The sequence below is a fragment of the Osmerus mordax genome, chromosome 5 (assembly GCF_038355195.1).
Source record: "Osmerus mordax isolate fOsmMor3 chromosome 5, fOsmMor3.pri, whole genome shotgun sequence".
In the NCBI taxonomy this organism is placed as follows: domain Eukaryota; kingdom Metazoa; phylum Chordata; class Actinopteri; order Osmeriformes; family Osmeridae; genus Osmerus; species Osmerus mordax.
Window position 1 is genome coordinate 5,107,695 of NC_090054.1, and position 22,514 is coordinate 5,130,208.

Below are 22,514 nucleotides of genomic sequence, written 5' to 3' on the forward strand. Positions count from 1 at the left end.
TATACATCTCTACATTGTGGCCAGATTCTCTGGCCTCTTTATTGCTACACTAGCGATAAAGATAGTAACCGTAACCTCTTGGACAGTTTACTGCATTGCTTGTGCTTTATTGACATGCTGGCTTCTTCATTCTGGTGACTGTGAAGTTGCGATGGAAGGGGTGTCATTTGTACAGTTGATTATGCTTGAATATACCTTTTGCGGATGGGAAGGGGCATTTTGATTCATACACATGAAACTACAACTTCTGTAAGATTTGTATGTAAAAGATGATTCATATTAATAAACTATGATTACAGCATTCTGGTGTGGGTGCGATTGTGATATATATTGCAGGTTGATAAAATGTCAGCTGGCACCATAAATGTTTATATTTACTTTGTTGACCCATTTAAATTAAGGTTTGGTCACACCCACTGTTAGGAGTAAACGAGCCCAGACGGAGAGGGAGGCAGGTTATGGTATGGAACGTGGCCTCAGGACGCAGATTAATGACGTAGTCAACGTTGCGACGAGTTTTATTTCAGATTGAAGGAGTGATTTGATCTCAGCAGCAGAATTTACGAATATAACAATGTCGTACGCAGACGACGAATCCTCGGAGTGTGGCAGTGCGGGACCATCCAAACTGGAAAGCTACGTTTTCAGTAAGATCGCAGTTTATGAAATGCGATATTAATTTTTAAAAAAACTTTTGATTAGCACACGTGGGGAATCGCTGTGCCACTGCCATTTGCACGTTTATTAAGTAATGACACCAGGCTGAAAAATACCTAAACAAATTAGCGGTGTCTGTATTTAGTTGCCGTTGTAGATAAATGTAATGAGGTAAAATGTTGTTGGCCAAGTTATATCGAACTATTAAGAGGGCATTGAACGACAAACACGTGTAACAAAATGGCATCGTATCTTCTCAGGCTGTGAACTTTCTTCCAAAGTACCATTCTACACCTTTCAAGGAGATGAAGAGGAGGATTTGGAGCACTTTCTTGAATTACGAACGGTAGCAGATTCATTATTGTTACCGATTGCATTTTTTTAATGAACCAGTTATTTATCTGTACTCTGATCAATCGCTCTTCTGTAATATCCTAAACACGTGTATTTTTCTGTCGGGGGTATTTTAGGTATGTCTTGGAGAGGGAGCAAAAGAGGAAAGTAACGTGGTTGAGGTAACGGCCATGAACCACCAAGGCAAGACCATCTCTGTGCCTGTGGCAAACCTCCACATCAACTGCCTGCCTATGGTACACTAGTCTTTTAAAATGTTTACATTACAAAACATTGCCTCTCATAGGGGGAGATGGGGACTAATATGAAGGACGAATAGATATTATCAGTCTATTCAGACAGTCTCCTAATGTGAGTTCTGCCATGGTGTCTAGTCATTGGTTTCTGTCTCATCCCTGCTGTGTTTCTCAGGTGAGTCTGGGGGAGTTCGAGCTGAAGGCTCCGGTGACCATCCGTCTGAGATCTGGAACAGGGCCTGTGACTGTTAGTGGACTTCACCTCATAGGTAAGATTTTTGATGTGTGCAGTACTGTACACAGCGAGGGAAGAATGGCTATACTCAGTGGTAGTCCACCCCCCCCCCCCCCCCACACACACACACATACATTCTTTTTAAAAGTATAATCACTTTTTTCCTGATAGTTTGACACTTTCATGTCTTAGCTTCACGCAGACTTTCACAGCTTCCCGCATGCTAGGAAATCCATTCTTACTGGGAGTGTGATGTCGTTTTCTGTCAGACAAACTGGGTTACCCCGCTTGGAATGTCCTGTTACCATGACAACCGCCTGGGCTTTCAATGGATGCTGCCTCAGGGTCCTTGTCCGTTGTAACCCCAGTATCTGTTCTCATCCCGTAGCCTCAGACGAGCTTGCGTCGGATCTGTCCGATGAGGAGGAGGAGCTGGATGAGGAGATTGTCCCCATCAAACCTGCTAAGAAGAAGCAGAAGTTGTAGAATACAATCTGTCAGAGCCTGCTTCATTTGGACTTTTTATAAGAAAAATAAAGGGATGTTCTTAATCCCATTAGATACATTTTATATATCGACTTCCGTTTTGCTGCCCTAAGATGACACCCATAGGTGTTGGTCATGCTAACATGGTGTGGTTGAGAGGGGTGCCATGTGGAACTGACCTACCTTTTGGTGTGTGGAGTGGAGATGGCTGGAGGGGGTTTGCCCTTAGAGACCGAATGAATTTGGTTTTATTACAAAACGCTGCATTCTTTTTGTGACACAATCTGGATTTTGAATAGGATTGATAGTGTGTATGGATGTTGATCTTCAAAGAAAATGTGATTTTCTCAAATACGACACCAGCAGTTGACTCTGTAATGACTTAAAACCCTTAAAGGTTTTAAGAAAGTTTGAACACATGATTTGTATTTGTTTGCATGCTTTGACATATTTGAAACCTCCTTTTAGCCTGGGAGCCAGACTAGTCTGCCAGTCCCTGCTTCATTTTCATTGGCAGATTGGTCTGGTTCCCCTTCAAACAGATTTCCCTCTGACCAGATTCGGATTGGGCCAGTAAGAACGGTTTACCTGACATGGGGTTGGTTTAAGGGACTATACAGAAGTGTAGTTGAGGCTAGAACCAACTAAGATGGCTCTTCATTGTTCCGATTGGTTGTATATACATTTGCGTCCAGAGGCATTTAAGTTCCTTTGGAACTAAAAAATGAACTGAGGTTCCATGGATTACCAAATTAATATACCATTTTGAGTGGTGTCTAATGTCATGATGTTCTATGAAATGCATCTTTCTGAAGTGTTATTTTTTTGTATGTTTACAAATTGTTTAAATAAAGTAAAATTCTTGTGATGAGAGTATAAACTTGTTTATTTGGTTTCTTTCAAAGGAACAAAATGTCAATTTGCACTGTAGTATTTGCATTGCAGTCTAGGCAGAGTCCACAAGAGCACTGATGGCTTCACTGACTCCCTGCAGTTCAGTCCTCTCAGGTCCAGTTGTAAAGCATCTTAACGTGAGGATGCCTTCTGATCAACATCACCCATGCTTCCCCACAGAGATGACAAGTTGACAACTTTCCATGTGCACAAATGTATGCTCAAGTCCCATAACTTTGTATATTTTGTATTATGCATGTCAATGCACTTGAAACAGTGCAAATTCACCCCCAGATAACCATAACATATTCCTCTGCTCTCCCCTCCTGGGTGACTGGAAACAATGAGGACAATCAATGGGGGGGGGGGGGGGGAGACGACGACTTGGTATGACCTGGTGCAACAATAAGCCTTCTGCTGGCAGTCATGACCACTAGGAGGCAGCTGCTCGGCAAATAGTTTGTATTTGGAAAGACACATCTGCCTTGAGCTACAGTTGGGTTTTCTCCCAGCCATAGTCTGGACCATGAGAGCACATAACTGTCTCAGTCATGGTTGAGCTTCCTGAATGATAAACAAGGCTTGCCAGGTAAACCTATAAGCAATGAATACGGTTCCGTCACTGTATTCTTTCTGTATCAAATGACCTCTTCACACACCATACACCAAAGAAATCTCATGATTGAAAGTCACATTCATGATTAATGAGTTGATAGCTTGAAAACATACAAAGGAGAAAGTTGTATCAATACAATTACAAAGCCTGGGTTTGGGGGAGTTCACAGAAACATAACATAAAAACATTTTCAACGGTGGTTGTTAGCGGGGTAGCCATGCTACAGGCAGACTGATGATCATCTCTGTCCACCATTCTGCCTCATAGCCCCTTGTTGAAGTAGACATGGCGTATGCCATCTCCACACTGAGACACGATGGACTCCCTGAGCTCTGGCTCCAGCTTGGACACAGCAATGGAACTGGAGTAAAAAACACAGGCACGTACACTGTTAATGAGTACTGAAGTCCCCCTTCAGGTAGAGCACAAGGTACGTTGGGATTTAGAGTCTGTGTTGTTTACCAACTCTGAGGAAAGAGGGAGCAGGCTGCTGGTACCATGAAGACGAGGCTAGGGGAAGGGAGGAGAAGGGATTAGAGTTACAAAAAGCAGTAGGAGAGCTGTTCCCAAGATAATCTTTTCCAGTTGATTACAGTTTTACGGGTCAGAGAAGTTAGCCTGGACTTACAACACTCCCACCATCATCACTTGCAGGGGCCCATGGAAGAACGTGATTTTCTGGAACACAGTGAAGAGGTCTGTCATTAATTATTGCTAATTGATCAGTGGTTAAAGATTTCAACTAATGATTACTTTATAACTTTTATACCATTTTGAATGTTTTGAATATAATAAACAATGTTTGATCTATACCCTGCTATATTAGCTCATGAAAACATGACCCATGCTCATGTTCAGGAGAGAAATATGCCTATATATGATTTATGTTGCTTGTAGCATTGATAAACGGTCATTATGCTGTTTGCTAAAGCTTGCTTATGCCTGCATAGTTATAAGTCAGTTATATGTAAGATGCGATTAGGAAATGTCTATGATACTAGATTGTAGGTCTGAAGTCACAATGTTACCAAAGTGTATAATGCCATGCAACTTTGAATGAGGAAAATAAGAAGAACGTCGAGGCTATCTAGGAGCCCTATCTAAAGACTAAACAAAAGCTATCTAGCACCATGAATGAGGCGTCTTCTTTCTGTGCTTGCAAAGCTATGTTGATTGTCACCCCTCTCCCATATTGTGATACTATTTAACTGCCTTTCATTCCTGTATTCATTGTCCAGTCCTCTGAGATGCTCAGCTTGAGTGCATCAGACACCTGCACCTTACAGATCTGTAATAAATACTTAGATTTTGTCTTGAACTTGTATTTGCCAATGGACTTCATTGACTTGGTACTTTCACAGCAATAGAGTAGAACAAGAGACTTCTTCCACAGCATAGTGCACAATAACTACATCTTCCTTCTTTACATCTCCCTTTTATCTGTCTGTCTTCCTCTCACCCACCACACTGTCTTTTTATCACACACTTGTCACATGTCAGTCATTGGGTTTTTCGTCAGCACAACTTCCCTCCCTCTCTTACCCCCAAACAGGGTTTGAACTCAGGGCACTCCTGGCTGACCACCCCTCATAAACGTGGCTCTAGCTACCTTTTCTATGGGGCAGGTGAGGGGGAGTTTAACCAATTCAACATGGCTACGCTTGCACACAAGCGTACACACTTACTTGCATGAACTTGTATTTCTCCAATCTCTGCATGACAATCGGCAGAATGACTGTGGGGGAAAAGGAGAACAGATGTATGAAGAGAGTGCTGTGAGAGGTTGTTTGATTGGATGAATTAATAAAAATTTACTGCATTCAAACGCATTCTTACTCATGCCCGGGGCTGCCATGGTAACGCGAGAGATCACCACCTGAGTGATACCCTTAATGGCAGCTTTCTGAAAAAGAGAAGGAGAGCAAGAGCAAAGGGGAGAGAGGGAGGAAGAGGAGAGAAATAGAGAAGGAGAAAGAGAGGAATAGAGGAGAGAGAAGGGGAGCAAGCGAGGGGGAGTGAGAGATTGAGTGGGCAGTCTCGTGAGTGAATGCGATGCCATCAGCCCAGTACTCACTCGAGAGTGTCCGAGCTTGTTGCCGTTCTCATCTGTGACTGCAATGCCATTGAGAATCTCTCTGTAGACACACACACGATCAGTACCACACACACGCCCGCGCAATCAAACACACGCAAACACAAGTTATACTTACTGTTGTCTCATCATGGGGATGTTGACACAGTTAGCTGCTGCCACAGCTGCAAATGGCACCCAGCGGGCGACTAAGGGAGGGGCTCTCTGGAGGTGGGGGGGAGGGGTTAGATGATGGTGAGACAGTTTAAGGCCAGACCCTTTCACACAGCCTGTTAAAGCCGGGAATGTTGCCTTGCAGTTCAATAAAACAGGTACGGACACAGCATGGTGGGGTCGTCGTTGTACCGGCAATAAGCCGGCAGCAGAGGTACATTTATTCATTTAGCAGACGCTTTTGGTAGTCACAGAGCCGAATCAACGTCTGTTTAAAAGGGAGAGCCGGCATGGCGGGACTACACATGCTATGACGCTGACGTCTAACATCACACAAAGTGGCAGCACTATGCCGGCTTTGTTTGGTTCAGTGTAAACAAGCAAAGCCGGCACAATGGCAGGTTATCTTTACGGCAATTTTGCAGGATTGCTGTTTAAAAGGGGCTATTGATTAAAAGTCAGATTGAGATTCCATTATTTCAAGGCCGATAAGAAGTGTGTTTGTGTGCATACCACAGTCAACTTGTCTGAGACTGGTTTGCTGGTGGAGAAGGTACCTTGGTGTAGAGGTTCAGACCCACAGCTGTGGCCAGGGCAGTGCTAGTGGCTGTGATGTACGCCACTCCAATCTGCCTGGCAACACAAACAAACACACACAGAAAGGTTTCTCTGACGGAACTCTTAAGAGACATAAACAGGAGGAACCCTCTCTACTGGTTCTCCCCCTCATAGTCTCCCTCATTTGTCAAAGTTAACATTAGGTCAGATGATTTGCCCAGGGTTTGTGGTTCAGGACCTGGCCCAGTTTGGTGGCTTACTTTTTGGAGATGGGTGAGGCGGCATTGCGGTTGGTGTAGTTGACCAGGGCATTGAAAGACTGGTTCACCCACTGCCAGAACACTACAGCCGGCACTGATCTGTGGCCGCACACACGGACACACACACACAAATGGTTTCGGAGTCCAGCACGGTTTCATACAACCTATGGACAGAGGCCTATATCCCATAATGCACTAAAATGTAATGCACTCACATAAAGATATGATTGTGTGGATGTTTGCTACAACCCTGGCCCACCTGTAGAACTGCAGCATGAAGCCTGTGATTGCCATTCCCCCTGGAACCTGGAAGGACATCCGGCCAATCAGATTCATGCGGTCGCCCGTGTCAGGGTGAAAGGCGGAGTCATAGAGCTTCTTGGCGTAGAGAAGCTGCTCCTCGGTGGTGCCTGGAGGAACGCTGCCCGCTCTGCCACACACACACACACACGAGCCACCACATTCTAGTGGGATTCCTCTTTGCATTTGTTAACGGAAACATAAATTCAGTTTCCCCTCCCTCCCTTCTTTTGTCCCCTTTCTCATCTCCCATCCCTCACTTCTTCTCTCCCCTTTCTTAACTTCCCTCCCTCACCTCCTCTCCCCTCCTCACATCTTCTCTCCCCTTTCTTAACTTCCCTCACCTCCTCACTACTTCTCTCCCCTTTCTCAATTCCCCTTTACTCCCCCCCACATCCACCTGCAGCTGTCCACCAGCTCTCGAGCCTGATCCAGGCTGGAGTCGGGTAGTAGGGCCGTGCGGAAGTCTGTGATGTTGAAAAAGTGTTTCAAACGGCCCATGAAGGTGCTCTGGTCCCAGCGGGGAGAGTCGATGTCAAACCGACTCTGGTCCATCCTGGCTTCCCTAGCGGGAAAGAGGAAGCACAGGGTTTTTGAAATTCTAACAAAATGATCCTAACAAAAAACTAGTGTCAAACTCATCTCAGGCTCCTTAAGTACTGACCACCAAACCGTACCTGTGAAGCGCAAACCCACTGACTGACATACGCTTTCTGTATCTTTAAATCCAAGATGTGAAATAGCGAAACGTTTATAAACTTCACTTCTGATCTAGCGAACTCTAGCCATTTAGCTTGTTTACCAGCAAGGCACATTCCTGGGCTGACTTATGCTACATATGTCACTGGGTTTCACCCCACTGGATAACACTATTCTAGCAAACAGCAAGGTAGGTACACGTGTTTATATGTATGCCGCTAAATAATATATGATCGATTAGCTACATACCTTGATAGGTCAGAATACGCGTGGGAACACTAACTCTTAATTGTAGTGGATGTAGTTTGAGTTCAATTTAAGTGTTTTTAAATTCTATAATAGCTAAACCGAAGGAGGGGTTCACGTGGCAGCACACGTCTTCCAATCAGAGTAGAGGGCAGCTCAGTCCCTGTGTTCTCTTCACATTTCTCTCTTGAACCGAAAATTACAATTATTGGCTACCAGCACATGGAATGAATTGCTTATTGCAGTATTTATTCAAATGCAGTATTTATTTGCTAGTTAGCTAAAGCGACAGTTTGTGCAAAGGGCTGTTTGCACTGTCTCTTTAAATCCACCACCCCACTTCCTCTTTTGTCACTAAAGGGCTACGTTCGAATACTTTTAAAGTGCATGCTTCCTTGACGTCCTCACTTGACGATCTGCGCTGAGTGAGTGACCGGTTTATGGGCAAATTTCAGGAACGCCAGGGCCCAGTTGTTCAAAAAAGTTGGATCTGGATCATAATTATTTGGATTTTGAAATCCCATGTTTTGTTATCCAGGCTCAAGTAATCAATTTTACTTTTGTGCTGGTTTTTCAAAGCAACATTGGATTGGATCACCCTGATACCAAAATCGGATTCCCAGTGTTATAAATGGGACTACATATAAGAATGTAGGCTACTAGCTACGTAAAGAACAGGTTCAATAGCCAGCATGGGGGTCACTTTTAAGTGTTTTGATTTGAAGCATAAAACAATCAAAACTGTCAGAGCCATCATCTGACCCACAAACAAATAAAAACAAACAAATATACATTCTTCACAAATACAATGTGAATGTTTTGAACATGTGTTTCAAAATTAGAAAAATGCTAAATTTCCAATAGTTAACTAAATTAAAGAACTTTCAGATTTCGTCTTCAGTTGTGGAGAGACCAGCTTTTTGAAGCTCCCTTTTGGAGGGGGATCTCAATTCTGTCTTTGGTTTGCTGAAGTTGGGAAAGAGTGATTTGTTCCTTTGCCAGACTAATCTGTACTTCTGCTCTTTCATATAAATACATATATGTACTACATGATACAAATATAGTTTTAATTTACCAAGTGTTATTACATTTTTTTCCTGAAATCCATCCTGAATCCACCCTTCTGCTGGTATCAGTATGATCTAGATTTATTTTAGATCAAAGGTATTCCAGTCCTATAAAAAAGTTTAGAACAACATATATTGAAGGTTTGATCCAGATCAAAACCAAGACTGGATTACGTGATCTAATTCAATTTCAGAATCCTTTTTTTATTTTGAACAACCCATTTTTAAGATTTGATCCAATCCAATAGCCGAAATCTGATCAGATCACTTCTGAACAACTGGCTCAAGGTGTGAGTGTGAAAGACAGGATTACACAGTGTATGTGTGTGTGTGTGTGTGTGCACATTCCAAACCCATTAGAACATTACATAAATACTGGAGATATTGTTTGTTTCCATAGTCACCTCAGTAAATTAATATTAAAAAAATGTTTTCATGTTTGATCTTTGGCCTCATTACTGTGCCAAAAACGGCTCCTCATGCAAAATTTTGTGGGAACACAAGTTCCCACAAAATTTTGCAGCTCTAGTGTGTTGAAAAAACAGTCTGTGTAAAGCTGTATGTGTCTGTAATAGGCTCTTAAAACACCTCTAAAGTCTGATGTGTCTATGTATAGTTACAATGTGGTTGTGCCGAATATCCACGGGTAGCAATACCTTAATTTTTTTCTTTGTATTTTATTTTCTTTCTCTGGATGTTTCTGAGCTGATTGATTAAACAGACACACACACATGCATGCACACTCATATATACACATGCAGGATTAATGCTGGAAACCTTTGTTAGGTTAATGAAAATCACCAGACAGACCTCAGGCCAAACAAAAACAGGATATTGTTACAATCTATCACACACTTTATTAACTTCTGTGTGGAAGAACTGATACTTTGTGTGTTTGTGTGTGTCTGTGTGTGAGTGAGAGAGAAAGAGAGAGAGAGAGAGAGAGAGAGAGAGAGAGAGAGAGAGAGAGAGAGGAGAGATAGATAGATGAGAAAAGATACACTTGTTTATAAAATAGGAAGTGGGTGGCAATTTCGTGAATATCTTCAATTATGCAAGGCAACATTAAAGGTGTGTGTGTGTGTTAGTGTGTTTGGGTCAAAGTGTGTTCATTGCAGCTCCTACAAACCTCCAGGGTAAAACACACAAACAGCAGCTGCACAACAGCTGACAGCACCCCGGTACAGAGCTATATAGTGAAACACACACACCCTCTCTCCCTCTCTGTGTCTCTCTCTCTCTTTCACACACACACTTACACAACTCTAACAGGCATAGGCCCCAAAGGCAAGGGTGTGTACATACTCATCTTCTCTTTCTCTGCGCACCTGCCATAGTACAGCACAGCTGTGTGGCACATAAGTCTTTACTCAAACACACACACATTCACCACACGCACACAGCACACAACTCAAGTCACACCATTTCATAGGCAAACACACACCGACATGAGGATCGTTCAGCAACACCTGAGCACACATTCTCCCACACTGCATGAAACCACTCCCACTAACCTCCAAGAAGTACAAACACAGTCAAACACACCATTCCAAATAGCACCCAGCATATCAGTACAGGGCCGATATTGTATCCTGTACTTTCCTGCTGAATTCCCCATATGCTGTCATGATGACCCAGCAACACACCCACACATACAGGGGGAGAGAGAGGGAGAAAGAAACAGAGTAAGCGTAGAGAGGGGGGAAAGAGAGTGATGAATGAGGGGAAAGATAGTGGAGAGAAAGTGAAAGAGAAAGTTGGAGAGAGAAAAAAAGATTGGTTAGTGGAGAGAGAAAAAGAAAGCCGAGAAAGAGAGATGGGAGAGATAGAATAGATTGTGTTGTTTTGCCTCTCCAACAGTATTCCACCACCAGATGTCCAGATTATTTCTAGACAGACATGAGGAGTGAGGATTGGCGGAAGATTTTAAAGTGCATTACACAGCCTTAGCCCTACTGGATCATCACATACAACAACCAGTGAGAGCTCTTCCATTTACAGTTTGGTAGAATTCAATCTGGGACTGGAGATCTAGCAGCACACTTAGATTGAGCAGTGCACCCCTAACACAGTCTGTGAAGAAGAGAGGGCCAGCCTATTAAAGAGCCCCCTCTGAACAGCCGGCTCATGTTTTATTAATCAAGCATAGAGACAGAGAGAGAGCGAGAGAGACAGAGAGAAGGGGGGGCAGTACAGTTGAGCATGGGGAATTCTGACAAGCTGCCACATACATGTCACTTCCCCTACATACACATGAACACACTCACATGCACACACACATGCACATGCAATACTGAGGCCTTGAAGATGGCAACGACTGTAACTAAACCTAGCCCCTCTTCTCCTTCCCCTCTATCTCAGGGACAGGGTCTTAAAGGGCACACAGTCAAATGAAGCTACAAAAAGCTAAATATGCTCTATATACACACACACACACACACCAGCAGGACTGAGTTTAGGGGGTGTGGACAGGAGGGCAAGAGCAGGGAGAAGACAGAACATTTCATAAGTTATAAGACGTGCAGGTTCATGACGAAGTTCCATCATTCTCATGCCCCTCTTCCTTTTTCACACGTACGATTCCTCTTTCCTCTCCTCCACCCCACCCCACCATTCAACCCCAACCCTCCACTCATACACCCTCCATCTCCTGCTTAGTTGGGGGAGGGGAGGATGAAGGGAGAGAGGGAGGGATGGGTGGAGGCAGTATGACTGACAGATCGGCGGATGACTGTGCAGTCCCAGGCCTCATTAAGAAGTCTGTGCTTATATCATCTGCTATTCTACCCATCCTCCACTGCACCGGGCGCAATCAAATGATACCACAGGAGAGGGAGGAAAGGATGGAAGGAGAGATGGTGGGAGGGATAGGGAGAGGGAGGGAAGGAGAGGAAAGGTAAGAGAGGAGGGGAGAGAACAAGGGAGGTAGAGAGGGAGGGGGGGAGGATGAGAGAAAAGAGGGGGAGGGTTTACAGTTGATCTTCCTCAATGAATGCTGGGAGGCGACCTAACGTACCATCCAGCTGCGCCACAGAGACAAAGGGAAATCTCTCCCAGGCAAGGTACTTTAATATGCTGCATGGTTTAAACCAGGAAGTAGTCACACTGCAGAAAATGCACACACTTCCAACAGGCTACCAGGAGCAAAACATTCTCTGTTACTGTCATTTATTATGTATGGCATAGCATTCCCAAGTTTGTTTAGGATATAGTATTGTATAGTGGCATGTAAATTAGTCTGTTCTAGACTTTGTGACCTCCTATTCTCTCTCCATTCCTGACTCAGTTCATTGGGTGTATCCAGTCTGGCAGTAGGAAAGGTTCCATAAACGGGTGACATATACTATTGGTACGTCATTTAGGATAAAGGTATCTGCTAAATGAATCAATGTAAATGGAGTATTACGGAACAGTGTGTATATGTGGTATAGGAGCTTCTTTCACAGGGAGCCCACACATTTCAGGCCCAATGAATGGCTGTGAAAACATCTCTTAAACTAACACACCTTCTCTCAATGACGAGCTCCATGACCACACACACACACCTGCGGGGGAGTGGGTTTGATCAGGTTAAAGTGTAACCAACACAACAGTAAAAGAACAGTGAACATTCTGTGGCATACAGAAATAGTGAATCCCAGCTGGCACGTTTTCAGCACCAGGTTTCACATGAGACATGGTCCAAGCTAATGTCTTGGAATAACACAAACAGCAATATCACATATATTTCCTTTTAGCCATAATCAAACAATATGTTAGTCTTGTTCTGAAGTACATTGATTTGTTTATTTTGTGTACAGTAGCAGTTTAATTCCATTTGTTATCTGGTATAAAAGTCATGAAAAAACGGACAACCGTTTATGCCACATCCTGCCAGGACCCATGGAATATACAGCCACCTCCAGGAGGCTTTCAGCAACTGACAGGAAGTCAAGAGCTTTGGGACAGGAAGTTAAGACTACTTTCAGGAAATAAAATGAGTTCTTAGGGGTTCTCAGGCACTGCAGTCTATGGATTGAGTCAATAACAATTCTCTCTGTGGAGAGGAAGGACTTCTTTTAAGACAAATAACTTCCTGAATGTGGTTAAGACCAAGTTGTCATAGCTTACAGTTCCAGTCAATGCAAAACATTAGGTAAAACAGTAATTATCCAAAGCAAATCTACTTTCTTGCCATCACACACACACCCCAATTATAACAGCCTGTTATATTTATCCTCACGTATTCTGATGTGTTCATAATCACACCAACATGAATCCTGTCTATGAACTGTCATTCCCACAGAGAGGGAAAGAAAAATAACAAGTTTGTAGACTTGTGAGAGCAGAAAGTAGACTGGGATCCAGCAGTTTTATAGGGACAGTTCACTGTTAACTGGTGACGTAGTGCTTGGCCGAGGACTGCCCGTACAGCCCGTAGAAGTCTGGGTGTCTGTGTGTCTGTGAGGCATCTATCCAGTCCCTCATAGACAGCCCCTGCATGGCTGAGGCTCCGGAGGACAGATGGGGATGAGGGGGGTACTCCGGCGAGGTCACCCAGGGGAAGGAGCCTGATCTTGGGTAGGGTGGGTTGGTGCGAGGGGGCACCCCAGAGCAATAGCAGTTATCCATGGTACACATAAGGATCTTCCTGCCTGCATACTCCGGCAAAACAGCCTGCTGAGAGGAGCCCCCACTGGGGTAGTGGGAAGGGGGGAAAACGGGGCCCGAGTGGTGGGGGGCCGACGGAGAGCCACTGGAGCTGGCCCCCAGAACACTGATATGTTGGACTGAGGAGCTGGGGCCTAAGCTGGGGTTCAAAGCCTGGGAGGGGCCCTCGGAAGAAGACGAGGAGGGCCCCTGACGGCCCTGGCCACCCAGGTAGGGCTGCTTGGCGCTGGGGGAAGGATCCTGGAAGTTGTGGGCCCCTCCAGAGCCCTCGGGGAAGGCTGAGGAGTGTTTGCGCTTCTCTGGCCTGGAGGAGGCTTGGGAGGTGGCTGGGTACGGCACTGTCTGGAGAAGGAGCGAAGGTGCACTGAACGGAACTGGGAGAAGAGTACGGGGGTGGGGGGGGAGATAAAGAGGAGGATGACACAAGGATTGAGAAAGATGGGAGAGGTTAGAGAAAATACTATTTATTAAAAAAATACACATCTGTTGACACACAAAATACTTGAAGAGAGCTGTAAGAGTAGTATGTACAGTAGTTAGTCAGTGTTATTTACTCTCTCCTCTTCCTCTCTCTCCCTCGCTTTCTTCACAACTCCTCCCTCCTTTTCTCCTCTCCTTCATTTTTATCCCTCAGAGTTTCAATTTGTATTATTTTTTTAAATATTTGAAATGGCAAACAATAACACAACAGTGGTACAGGTATCTCAACTCCTCTCCTTTCTTACCTTCCAGCATCTTGTGCAGGTTCTTCTCCTTCTTGGTGACCTCTGAGAGCAGGAGCTTGGAGTTGAGATGGCCGACCTTGTGAGGTGGGAGGCCGCTGCCCAGACATGACTGGGACCTAACCGAGCACACACACACACACACACACATGCGGGGCACACACATAGGAGGGACAAGGTGGGGAATGAACAAGATGTTCCACAGTGAGCCCAAACGTCTACCACTAGATCTAGAGGAACTGTCCTAAAAAGGGGGTGATGCCTGGTAGGGCTCAGCACTGGTAGGGCTCATCATCACTGAAAACACTGTTACAACAGACACACATACACTGGTTCCTCTCAAGTGTTATCGGCACAGCGAAGCACTCACCTGTCACTCAACAGCTTCACAGGTTTGGTGTTCTGGAACAGACAAACACATTTGTCAGTTAAGTCCACATCTGTTAATTTATTTGTGTGTGCGTGTGTGTGTGCGTGAGCGAGCGATACCTTCATGAAGTTGATGTCCTCGGCCCTGTCCAAGACCATCTGAACAGAGCTCAGTAGCTTGTCAGCCTCCTGTCTCCTCTCGCTGAGCCGCAAGGCCTGCTGGGAGTTCTCCTGTCGGTATCTGGAGTGGGCTCGGTCTAGCAGCTGCATGGTCTCACTCAGGTCCTCTTCCAGCATCAGCTGCATACGCCGGTACTGAGACTTCACCTGCTCCTTCAGCTCACACACAGCATCCTGCAGGAGAGAGGGGAGTTAGAGGCTAGTTATGCACACACACATACTCGCACGCACACACAGCAGTATAAGGTTGACCACGTACCACTGCGCTGGACTTTCCATGGATTTTCTCACTCCATTTCTCTATTTTATAGAGCAATGCGTGTGTGTACGTGCGTGTGTGTACGTGCGTGTGTGTACGTGCATATGTGTACGTGCATGTCCTACCTCCACCTGTGTCTTGTCCGACTCCAGCTTGCAGAGTTGCTCCTCAATGTCCTGAACCCGATCCTCTATCCTCTCCTGTTGCTTCATCAACATGTGCTGAAGAGAGAGAGAGAGAGAGAGAGAGAGAGAGAGAGAGAGAGAGAGAGAGAGAGAGAGAGAGAGAGAGAGAGAGAGAGAGAGAGAGAGAGAGAGAGAGAGAGAGAGAGAGAGAGAAAGAGGGAGAGAGTAAAGAGACAGAAAAATACACACAAGGGTTAGTCACAGATCTCATCACAAGACTCTTGAGAACCAAACTTTACACTGGTGCACATCCAAACACACACACCCACACAATATGAGCCCAGATGCCCTGACCAATATCCTTCCCTCTCCTTTAATAACCCTAACCTCTCCGAACCCTCCCCTCTCCCATCCTCACTCCATCCTAACCCTCCCTCCTGAGACAGACTGAGACACACACAGAAACAGAGACACACACAGAGACATGCACACAGAGAGACACAGAGAGACACAAGACCCAAGCCAGGCCATGCAGCAGTAAGTGAACCTTGGTCAATTTCATGAGAAAGGTACCTAGCAGGCACAGAGGGGAGGAGGCTGCTGCCATGGCAGCAAAGCACTTGTGTGTATATATTTATACAATATGGGAACATGTGAGAGCAGAGTGTGAGAGTCAGGAGAGAACAGGAATGAGAAAGAGAGAAACAGGGAGTGAAAGGGGGGGGGCGAGGGGGAGTGAGAGCGAGAGATGGAGAGAGAAAGGGGCACGGAGTTAGAGATGGTGGGAGTGAGAGAGGGGGAGAGAAAGAGAGAAAAAAAGGGAAAACCTGCTTGTCCTTCTCTCTTTCTGTAAAACAGTAGGTCTCTCTTTGTTTGTTCTGGCCTCTCTGTCAGTGACCGATAGTCATGACTGTGTGAATAACACACCAGACTATGCTCCATGTGAGTGAGTGTGTGAGTCTTTGAGCAAATCTGCTTTCCGAGAGTGATGCAAAGTCGTACAAAAGGAGAAAGGAAGTGGCCAAAAGAGAAAACTAGGGCCAGGAACCGCAAAGTTTCCAGGGTACCAGCTAATGCCCTGGGGTACCAACTAGGGCACTGGTGTATAGTCTAACCTTATTGTCTAAACCTTACCAAAAAATAATAATCTGGTATCTTGCGCACTCAATTAATCCAGAATATAGTAAGACCAAATCCACCTTGTGGGTGGAATCATTGCATAATTGAGTGGCTGGTGCCTACAACTAATCAAGTGCCCGATGGTACAGAAGAGTGCTGTGTGAAAAGATGTGTAACTCTGCAGAGATTCTGCGAGTCTTCGTCCTGTGGCACCGCAATTTCCTCAGATGTATCCACAGGGGGTGACAACTTGAATTGGAAGACTGTCTTATTATTGTTTTATGTTCATAAATGTTTTGGCATTATTTGCTAATGTACTTTTCAAATAAAAGGCTTCAATGGGAATTCAGTTACCAAGTAGGAAGCAGCATCTCAGCCATGTGCTCCCTATCCGTGTTGTGGTAATCCCTTACCACAACACCCTTATCCCTTATTTGCTCACTGAACTCTCCATCATGTTGCTTCCAGCCCTGCAATGACTACTTTTTAATATCCAAGTGACACTCATGCATTGGCAATATTGTGCAGAACACAACGTTCTACTAACGAAGCACAAAAAGGCATTTTCATGCACTCAAACATTGAGCATTGATTGAATGAGAATGGTCTTAGAGGGAGACTGTGTACAGTATGGTGGGATAAGCCAGGTCTTGGTGGGTCACTGCCTGCTAACAGTGACCCATGGCTCTGGATGGGTCCATTTTGTAAAATAAAATAATAATGTGCTGAACAAAACCCATTGCACACAGTAAACATAAGTGTGTAACCGCTCACTCTTTTGATAAATATGCCTGAATGACTTCTGGAAATAACTGGTAACAGTGCTGCTCTGGTATCACAGCAACAGGCCTCTTCAGATGCACTTTTTCCTGTTTTTCTTATCTACCTTTCTCACACACGGTCCAAGAGACTGCGACCGTTCAGCCCAGTAAACGCGACACTCCAGTCCATTCATTCTTTCGCTCTCTTTTGTTCTCTCAGCACCCCCTCTCTCTATCCTCTTACCTTTCCCTCTCTTGCCCTCTCTACCATCCCATCTTCACTCCTGCACTGTTTAATTTGCCTCTCCATCTCTCCAGGTCTTCTCCTACCCTTTCTTACCTCACCTTCTCTTTTATTATCTTCCAAAACGATCCTCTCTTTCTCTGGTTCTATGCCTTCTCCAGAAAGACTAGGTCTGGGAGAGAGAGACTGGCACTGGGAGATAGAGACTGGCACTGGGAGATAGAGACTGGCACTGGGAGAGAGAGAGACTGAGACTGGGAGAGAGAGACTGGGACTGGGAGAGACACAAGGAATCACACAGCTGAGTGCTGACCGGTGAAGAGTCACCATTTCTCTTAGCTGAGTGCTGAGTTGTGAGCTCTACTAGTGACTCAAGCTACACAGAGGCCCAGAATCAAGACCACATCCTGGGCTATCAAGACCAGACTGACCCCTGACCTGAGACAGCTGACTGGAGCACAGCACACAGGAAAACTAGGCCTTTCAGAGGACAGAAGCAGGCCAGGCCCCAACCCAGCAGAACTGGGCCTCGGTGTTGTGTTGCGTTTGTTTGCCCAACAGACAGACACAAAACAAGAGCTCCAACAGAATGAAACCACATCCCCAGAGAGAGACCCTTAGCCTGCACACACACACCCCCACCTCCCACACACACAGCTTCTGTCTGCATGCATAATAGTGCTTCCAATTACACCCCGTGCAGTACCCTTTACTTCACCATACAATGTATCAGTTTCTGTTCCACGCCTTCCTTTCTCTTTCCCCTACTAAGTGTGAGATAGTACTGTGCTGGGATAGTTAGAACTGGACTGAGCTGGACTGGACTGTGAATAGCTATGCGGGCTAGGCTGGACCAGGATGTTGATGTGCAAGAATCCCTGAGGGTACAGACATCAGAGTCTCTTTCAGAATCAAAGGACAAGTTTTCCACATGACATGTCATCAAAACGCCCTCCACATTGTAAGAGCATGACTCATATTCAGACAGACATGACACTGCCAACTCATTATGGGGGAGGGGAGAAAGTAAGAGGTGAGGCATTGAAATGTCAGTATCCCCCCCCCCCCACACACACACAAACACACATACAAAAACGATTTTTATAGATGCTTTTAGTCACAGAAGCAGCTCTGGAAGAGTTGAGCTAGCATGGTGGTTTGGGCTTTGTGCTCTACATAAACAGTTTGGAGGTTTGCCAACAGCATTCACGGCCTCAAACTAAAATAGCCCCCTGGAACGGGCCAGGCTCTCGCGCCCCCACCCCAGTGGGATGGTCCAACCTCCCCCACCCCCACCCCTGTGAACGACCTCCCATCAACAAGAATGATGAGGGGAAACTTTATCCTCCAATCACTGCTACAAAGACACCAGTGTTGGTTCCATATTCTAAATCTGAATCGCCATGACAAAACCTTCGTTGAACACTGAGGAAAATGTGTGTGTACAGTACGTATATGTGACTTAACAGGTGTGTGTGTGTACATTTAACAGGTGTGTGTGTGTGTACACTTAACAAGTGTGTGTGTGTGTGTACTTAACAGGTGTGCCTGTGTTTTGTGTGTGTACATATGACAGGCCTGTGTGTGTGTGTGTGTGTGTGCTCAGCTGTGCTGAGGAGAGGAGCAGGCTGTACATGTAAGAACAGGCTGGGAACCATTGTGTTGTCTCTGAGCTATGCTGGCTACTAGCCCAACACACAGCTGGCCAGATAGGAGGAGGAGAAGGAGGAGGAGAGACAGAGGAAGAAAGAGAAAGAAAGAGAGAGAGACAGAGACGGAAGGGAGAGAGAGAGAGAGGAGGTAGGATACTTATGGAGTTTGCGGGGGTGTCAGGTAAACACACCCTTCCTGTGGAGGGAGGAGAGGCACATCTAATGAATTCCTGTGTGACTTGAGTCACCCTGTAAAAACCCTGCCGTTATGAAAGAACACAAAGATGTATGTGTGTGTGTGTGTATGTGTGAGTGAGAGAGCGTAGTGTGTTTTAAAGCTGTAATTTCTCACTCCCTCTCTCTGCCTCCATCGAAGCCACGACACATGGGCCATGAAAGAGCGTGAGAGAGAGAGAATTCCTCCACGCATCCACAGGGCCAGTCTTGCCAAGCCCACAACAGCACACCTCACAGCAACACATCATCACTCACCAGCACCCACCCACCCTCCCTCCCCCTCCCTCCCATCTTCTTCCTTATTTCCCAACTTCCTTCATGACACACATGGCAAGATACTTTAGCAAGCAACACTAAGTAGCCACTATGTTTAGTGACCCATCTGTTGAAACCAGGAAACAGCCCTTCTTATTGGAAACCCTTGTGTCAAAGCATAGCGGTCTCACAGTTTCCTTCAGGTTAGTATGCAGATTTGCTGTCCAAGTGTTTCTCGGGATGTGTCAGCTCATCAACGTGTGATCCCATTCAGATCGAGGACAGGGGTGTATTACACATCTGTGGTTTGCCCTTTCACCCACTTTCCACCTCGACAAAAGCGAAAGATCCTTGTCATAACCTCTCCCGCGAGACACTCCGACGCACATTAACCAACTTCCTGTCGAAGCTAGTGCCACCCCTCATGGTTTTCAGTCATCACTTCCTGTTTGGGAAGATTTCATCTTTAGCCCTGCGTGAGGGGAGGGTGGGACTGTGTTACCAGGAACTTTACCATGTCTGATTCATAGAGGTAGTGGGTGCCAACACACATAATAGTACACACCTTATTATCCAGATGAATCATTTTTTTGTACAAAAAAGTTTCTGTTTACATTCAGTACAGGAAAGACTGGACAGTGGAAGTACATACTGTGACTTTTGAGACACCGTTCAATTAACATAATCATACACAAAGTGAGTATTTTATGTGTCTGTGACTCTACTGTGTGTCTGTGACTCTGCTCTGTTGTGTGTCTGTGATTATACTGTGCCGTGTGTCTGTGGTCTAGCTCCATGGAGCAGCTGGACATTGTGGAAACATGTACACACCCTTTACTTCATACATGATCCATACATGATCCCATTAGTTCCACTAGCACTTCTACATGCTAAGTTGAGCAAGATATACTACTGGCTCAGCTAGTAAAGACGTGTGTGTGTGTGTGTGTGTGTATGTGTGTGTGTGTAAGGGGGAGAAGGGGGGCACAGCTTTACCACCCTTTTCTGTGCACATGGAGCTTAAGTGCAACTATAAACAGAGCACTTTATGAGGATGAAGGATAAACCCTAAAGCCTTTTGCTGGGTCAGTTTCCTTGTAAGGTAGGCCTTTCAGATGTGACAAACTGGATGTCAAACTAACAAAGAGAGGGAGTCAGGTGGCTGAGCGGTTAGGGAATCGGGCTAGTAATCAGAAGGTTGCTGGTTCGATTCCCCAGCCGTGACAAATGATGGTGTGTCCTTGGGCAAGGCACTTCACCCTACTTGCCTCGGGGGAATGTCCCTGTACTTACTGTAAGTCTCTCTGGATAAGAGCGTGTGCTAAATGAATATAAATATAAAATGTAAATGTAACAAAAGAGACCTTTGGGCCAGACATCCTCAAACATCAACAAATGTGGCACAGAGTGGCACTGATAACCCGTTTAATACCCTATTCACAAATAAATACGTGAAAATTAAACCCTTTTTAAAAGAGAAGCTAGATTCATGTCAGTGGCCTGGTCATGGGCCTCCTATAGGCCCGTTGTGGTGCACTTACCCGAATATCGTTCCTTCGCACCTCCACGTCGCAGACGGCGTGTCCATGGCTCGAGGCGCACCTGGAGAAGCAGCAGTACTGACAGACGGCCACCTGCTCTGCCTCGCAGTGGAACAGTCGGTACTCGTCGTGCTGTGGGCAAGTCCACGCTCTCACCTCCTCCGTATCCACCAACAGGTGCCCCGGAGCCGGTGACGGCTGCTGCAGGTGCGTTTGGACGTGAGATTGACAGCAGGGCGCTTTGCAACGCAAGCAAACTTTCTGCGCCGGGAGCGGAGGGCCCCGTCGGCAGAAGATACAATGCAACACCGAGGGTGTCTTGTCGACGTTTAACGAATTGAACTTCTCCACAATGTTCGTTAGTTTGATGTTCTTTTCCAGTGTGGGTTTCTGAGAGTATGCGTGATTGCACTCTGGACATCGGACTGCCGCCGCCTCTTTGGCCCAAGCCTCGGAGATACAGCCCCGGCAGAAGTTGTGTTTGCACTGGAGCTGTATGGGCTCCTCGAACACATGAAGACAGATCGGGCAGATAAGTTCTTCTTCGAAACAGTTTTTCCAACTCTCTGCCATGTTGGTTTCGTTTGTTGGATTCCTGTCAACGGTTCTGTAAGAATTGGCTGGCCTAACCCGGATTCTTTGTTTTAGAAAAGTAGGCTCTCCGACAAAATTACAATCCAACGTAAAACGATATAGCTATAGACTAAAAAATATTTAGATTCTGCAACTTACCCTAGCCTAACCACTGAACTACACTTGTCGTGTCTTTGACAAAAACGATTAGAAAAATCTACAACCCACCAAAAAAATCAGCTTTTTGATTATAATGGCGTAACACTTAATGGCGAGACATTAAGGGACAAGGATGCTGATACGGTATAGCGCGTTCCCTATCTGTCAATCATTAATGTCCATCCACAAAACAGCCGAGGGAAGTTGACAAAACAGACTTAACAGTTGGGCATGTTTAGGATATACTATCATAAAAAAAAGTCCGAAACTGAAGCAGAATACAGAACAAGCAGACAGAGTAGGCTATGTCGCTGCGAATATGAATTCCCTCACACGAAGAGGAAGTGAAAAACGCAAGTAGGACGGATATTCGGCAGGTAGCCGATCTATGGGCCTAACGGGTTAATTTAAGAAGAGAGCACAGAGTCTGTGGAGTAATTGTAACAACGTATCAAACAGTCACATTAAATAGCTCTCACAGCCTACTAGAATTAGGTCGACACGTCTTTCTATAGCTTTCTATTATCAGCCATTTTGTCAGCGTCTTTAGAGCAAATTTAAAAAGCAACGTTACTATTTATTTTCCATCTCATTTGTATGCAGCTTCTCCGATGCAGCGACAGTCTGTTAAAAACGGAAAACGTCAGAAGATTTCTGCTTCTTCGCAGGATCAAGCGATTCGTTGACGGTCAAGGTCTAAATACATTTCCAAAAAATTGTCGCTGCACTATATTCCAGTCGTCCTAATATGATAATCGTTGTGCTTTTTCTGGTTCCTTTAGGAGAGCTATAGCCACACTGGACGTAACTCCGAA

The 22,514-nt window shown here is 45.4% G+C and overlaps 3 protein-coding genes across 6 annotated transcripts; 1 reads left to right on the forward strand and 2 right to left on the reverse strand.

The window, feature by feature from the left end:
* The first annotated feature begins 490 nt into the window (after positions 1-490).
* npm3 (nucleophosmin/nucleoplasmin, 3) lies at positions 491-2,836 on the forward strand. The gene is made up of 5 exons (XM_067236468.1): positions 491-647; positions 918-1,003; positions 1,128-1,247; positions 1,423-1,516; positions 1,871-2,836. Exons 1-5 carry the CDS (start codon positions 575-577, stop codon positions 1,966-1,968), a joined length of 471 nt encoding a protein of 156 aa, XP_067092569.1. The 5' UTR covers positions 491-574; the 3' UTR covers positions 1,969-2,836.
* A 6-nt stretch (positions 2,837-2,842) lies between these two features.
* LOC136943214 (sideroflexin-2-like) lies at positions 2,843-7,880 on the reverse strand. Of its 4 annotated transcripts, XM_067236464.1 has the most exons (13): positions 7,790-7,880; positions 7,519-7,560; positions 7,242-7,406; positions 6,801-6,971; positions 6,542-6,640; positions 6,281-6,356; positions 5,689-5,774; positions 5,553-5,613; positions 5,315-5,381; positions 5,164-5,213; positions 4,107-4,156; positions 3,941-3,988; positions 2,843-3,839 (listed from the first exon to the last, which is right to left on the reverse strand). In XM_067236464.1, the coding sequence occupies exons 2-13, from the start codon at positions 7,545-7,547 to the stop codon at positions 3,740-3,742; spliced, it is 1,002 nt and encodes a 333-aa protein (XP_067092565.1). In that variant the 5' UTR covers positions 7,548-7,560; positions 7,790-7,880; the 3' UTR covers positions 2,843-3,739. The 4 variants fall into 4 exon arrangements, with proteins under 4 accessions (XP_067092565.1, XP_067092566.1, XP_067092568.1 ...); XM_067236465.1 differs by lacking the exon at positions 7,519-7,560; XM_067236467.1 differs by lacking the exon at positions 7,519-7,560 and having other exon boundaries at positions 7,242-7,397; positions 7,790-7,801.
* A 4,031-nt stretch (positions 7,881-11,911) lies between these two features.
* On the reverse strand, positions 11,912-22,514 carry trim8a (tripartite motif containing 8a). Its single transcript, XM_067236861.1, has 6 exons — positions 20,968-22,514; positions 15,159-15,254; positions 14,715-14,948; positions 14,596-14,627; positions 14,229-14,344; positions 11,912-13,877 (listed from the first exon to the last, which is right to left on the reverse strand). The coding sequence occupies exons 1-6, from the start codon at positions 21,538-21,540 to the stop codon at positions 13,225-13,227; spliced, it is 1,704 nt and encodes a 567-aa protein (XP_067092962.1). The 5' UTR covers positions 21,541-22,514; the 3' UTR covers positions 11,912-13,224.

Bases quoted from the DNA above. Each gene is read 5' to 3' on its own strand.
- LOC136943214 (XM_067236464.1), bottom strand. From the start codon at position 7,547: ATGTCAGTCAGTGGGTTTGCGCTTCACAG. The intron at 5,775-6,280 runs GTACCTTCTCCA...CCCCACCTCCAG, and splicing joins GTCTGAACCTCTACACCAAG to AGAGCCCCTCCCTTAGTCGC. The intron at 4,157-5,163 runs GTAAGTGTGTAC...ACTGTGTTCCAG, and splicing joins AGAAATACAAGTTCATGCAA to AAAATCACGTTCTTCCATGG.
- trim8a (XM_067236861.1), bottom strand. From the start codon at position 21,540: ATGGCAGAGAGTTGGAAAAACTGTTTCGAAGAAGAACTTATCTGCCCG. The intron at 14,949-15,158 runs GTAGGACATGCA...TCTCTCCTGCAG, and splicing joins CGGACAAGACACAGGTGGAG to GATGCTGTGTGTGAGCTGAA. The intron at 13,878-14,228 runs GTAAGAAAGGAG...CTCTTCTCCCAG, and splicing joins CCTGCACAAGATGCTGGAAG to TTCCGTTCAGTGCACCTTCG.
- npm3 (XM_067236468.1), top strand. From the start codon at position 575: ATGTCGTACGCAGACGACGAATCCTCGGAGTGTGGCAGTGCGGGACCA. The intron at 1,248-1,422 runs GTACACTAGTCT...TGTGTTTCTCAG, and splicing joins ACATCAACTGCCTGCCTATG to GTGAGTCTGGGGGAGTTCGA. The intron at 1,517-1,870 runs GTAAGATTTTTG...CTCATCCCGTAG, and splicing joins TAGTGGACTTCACCTCATAG to CCTCAGACGAGCTTGCGTCG.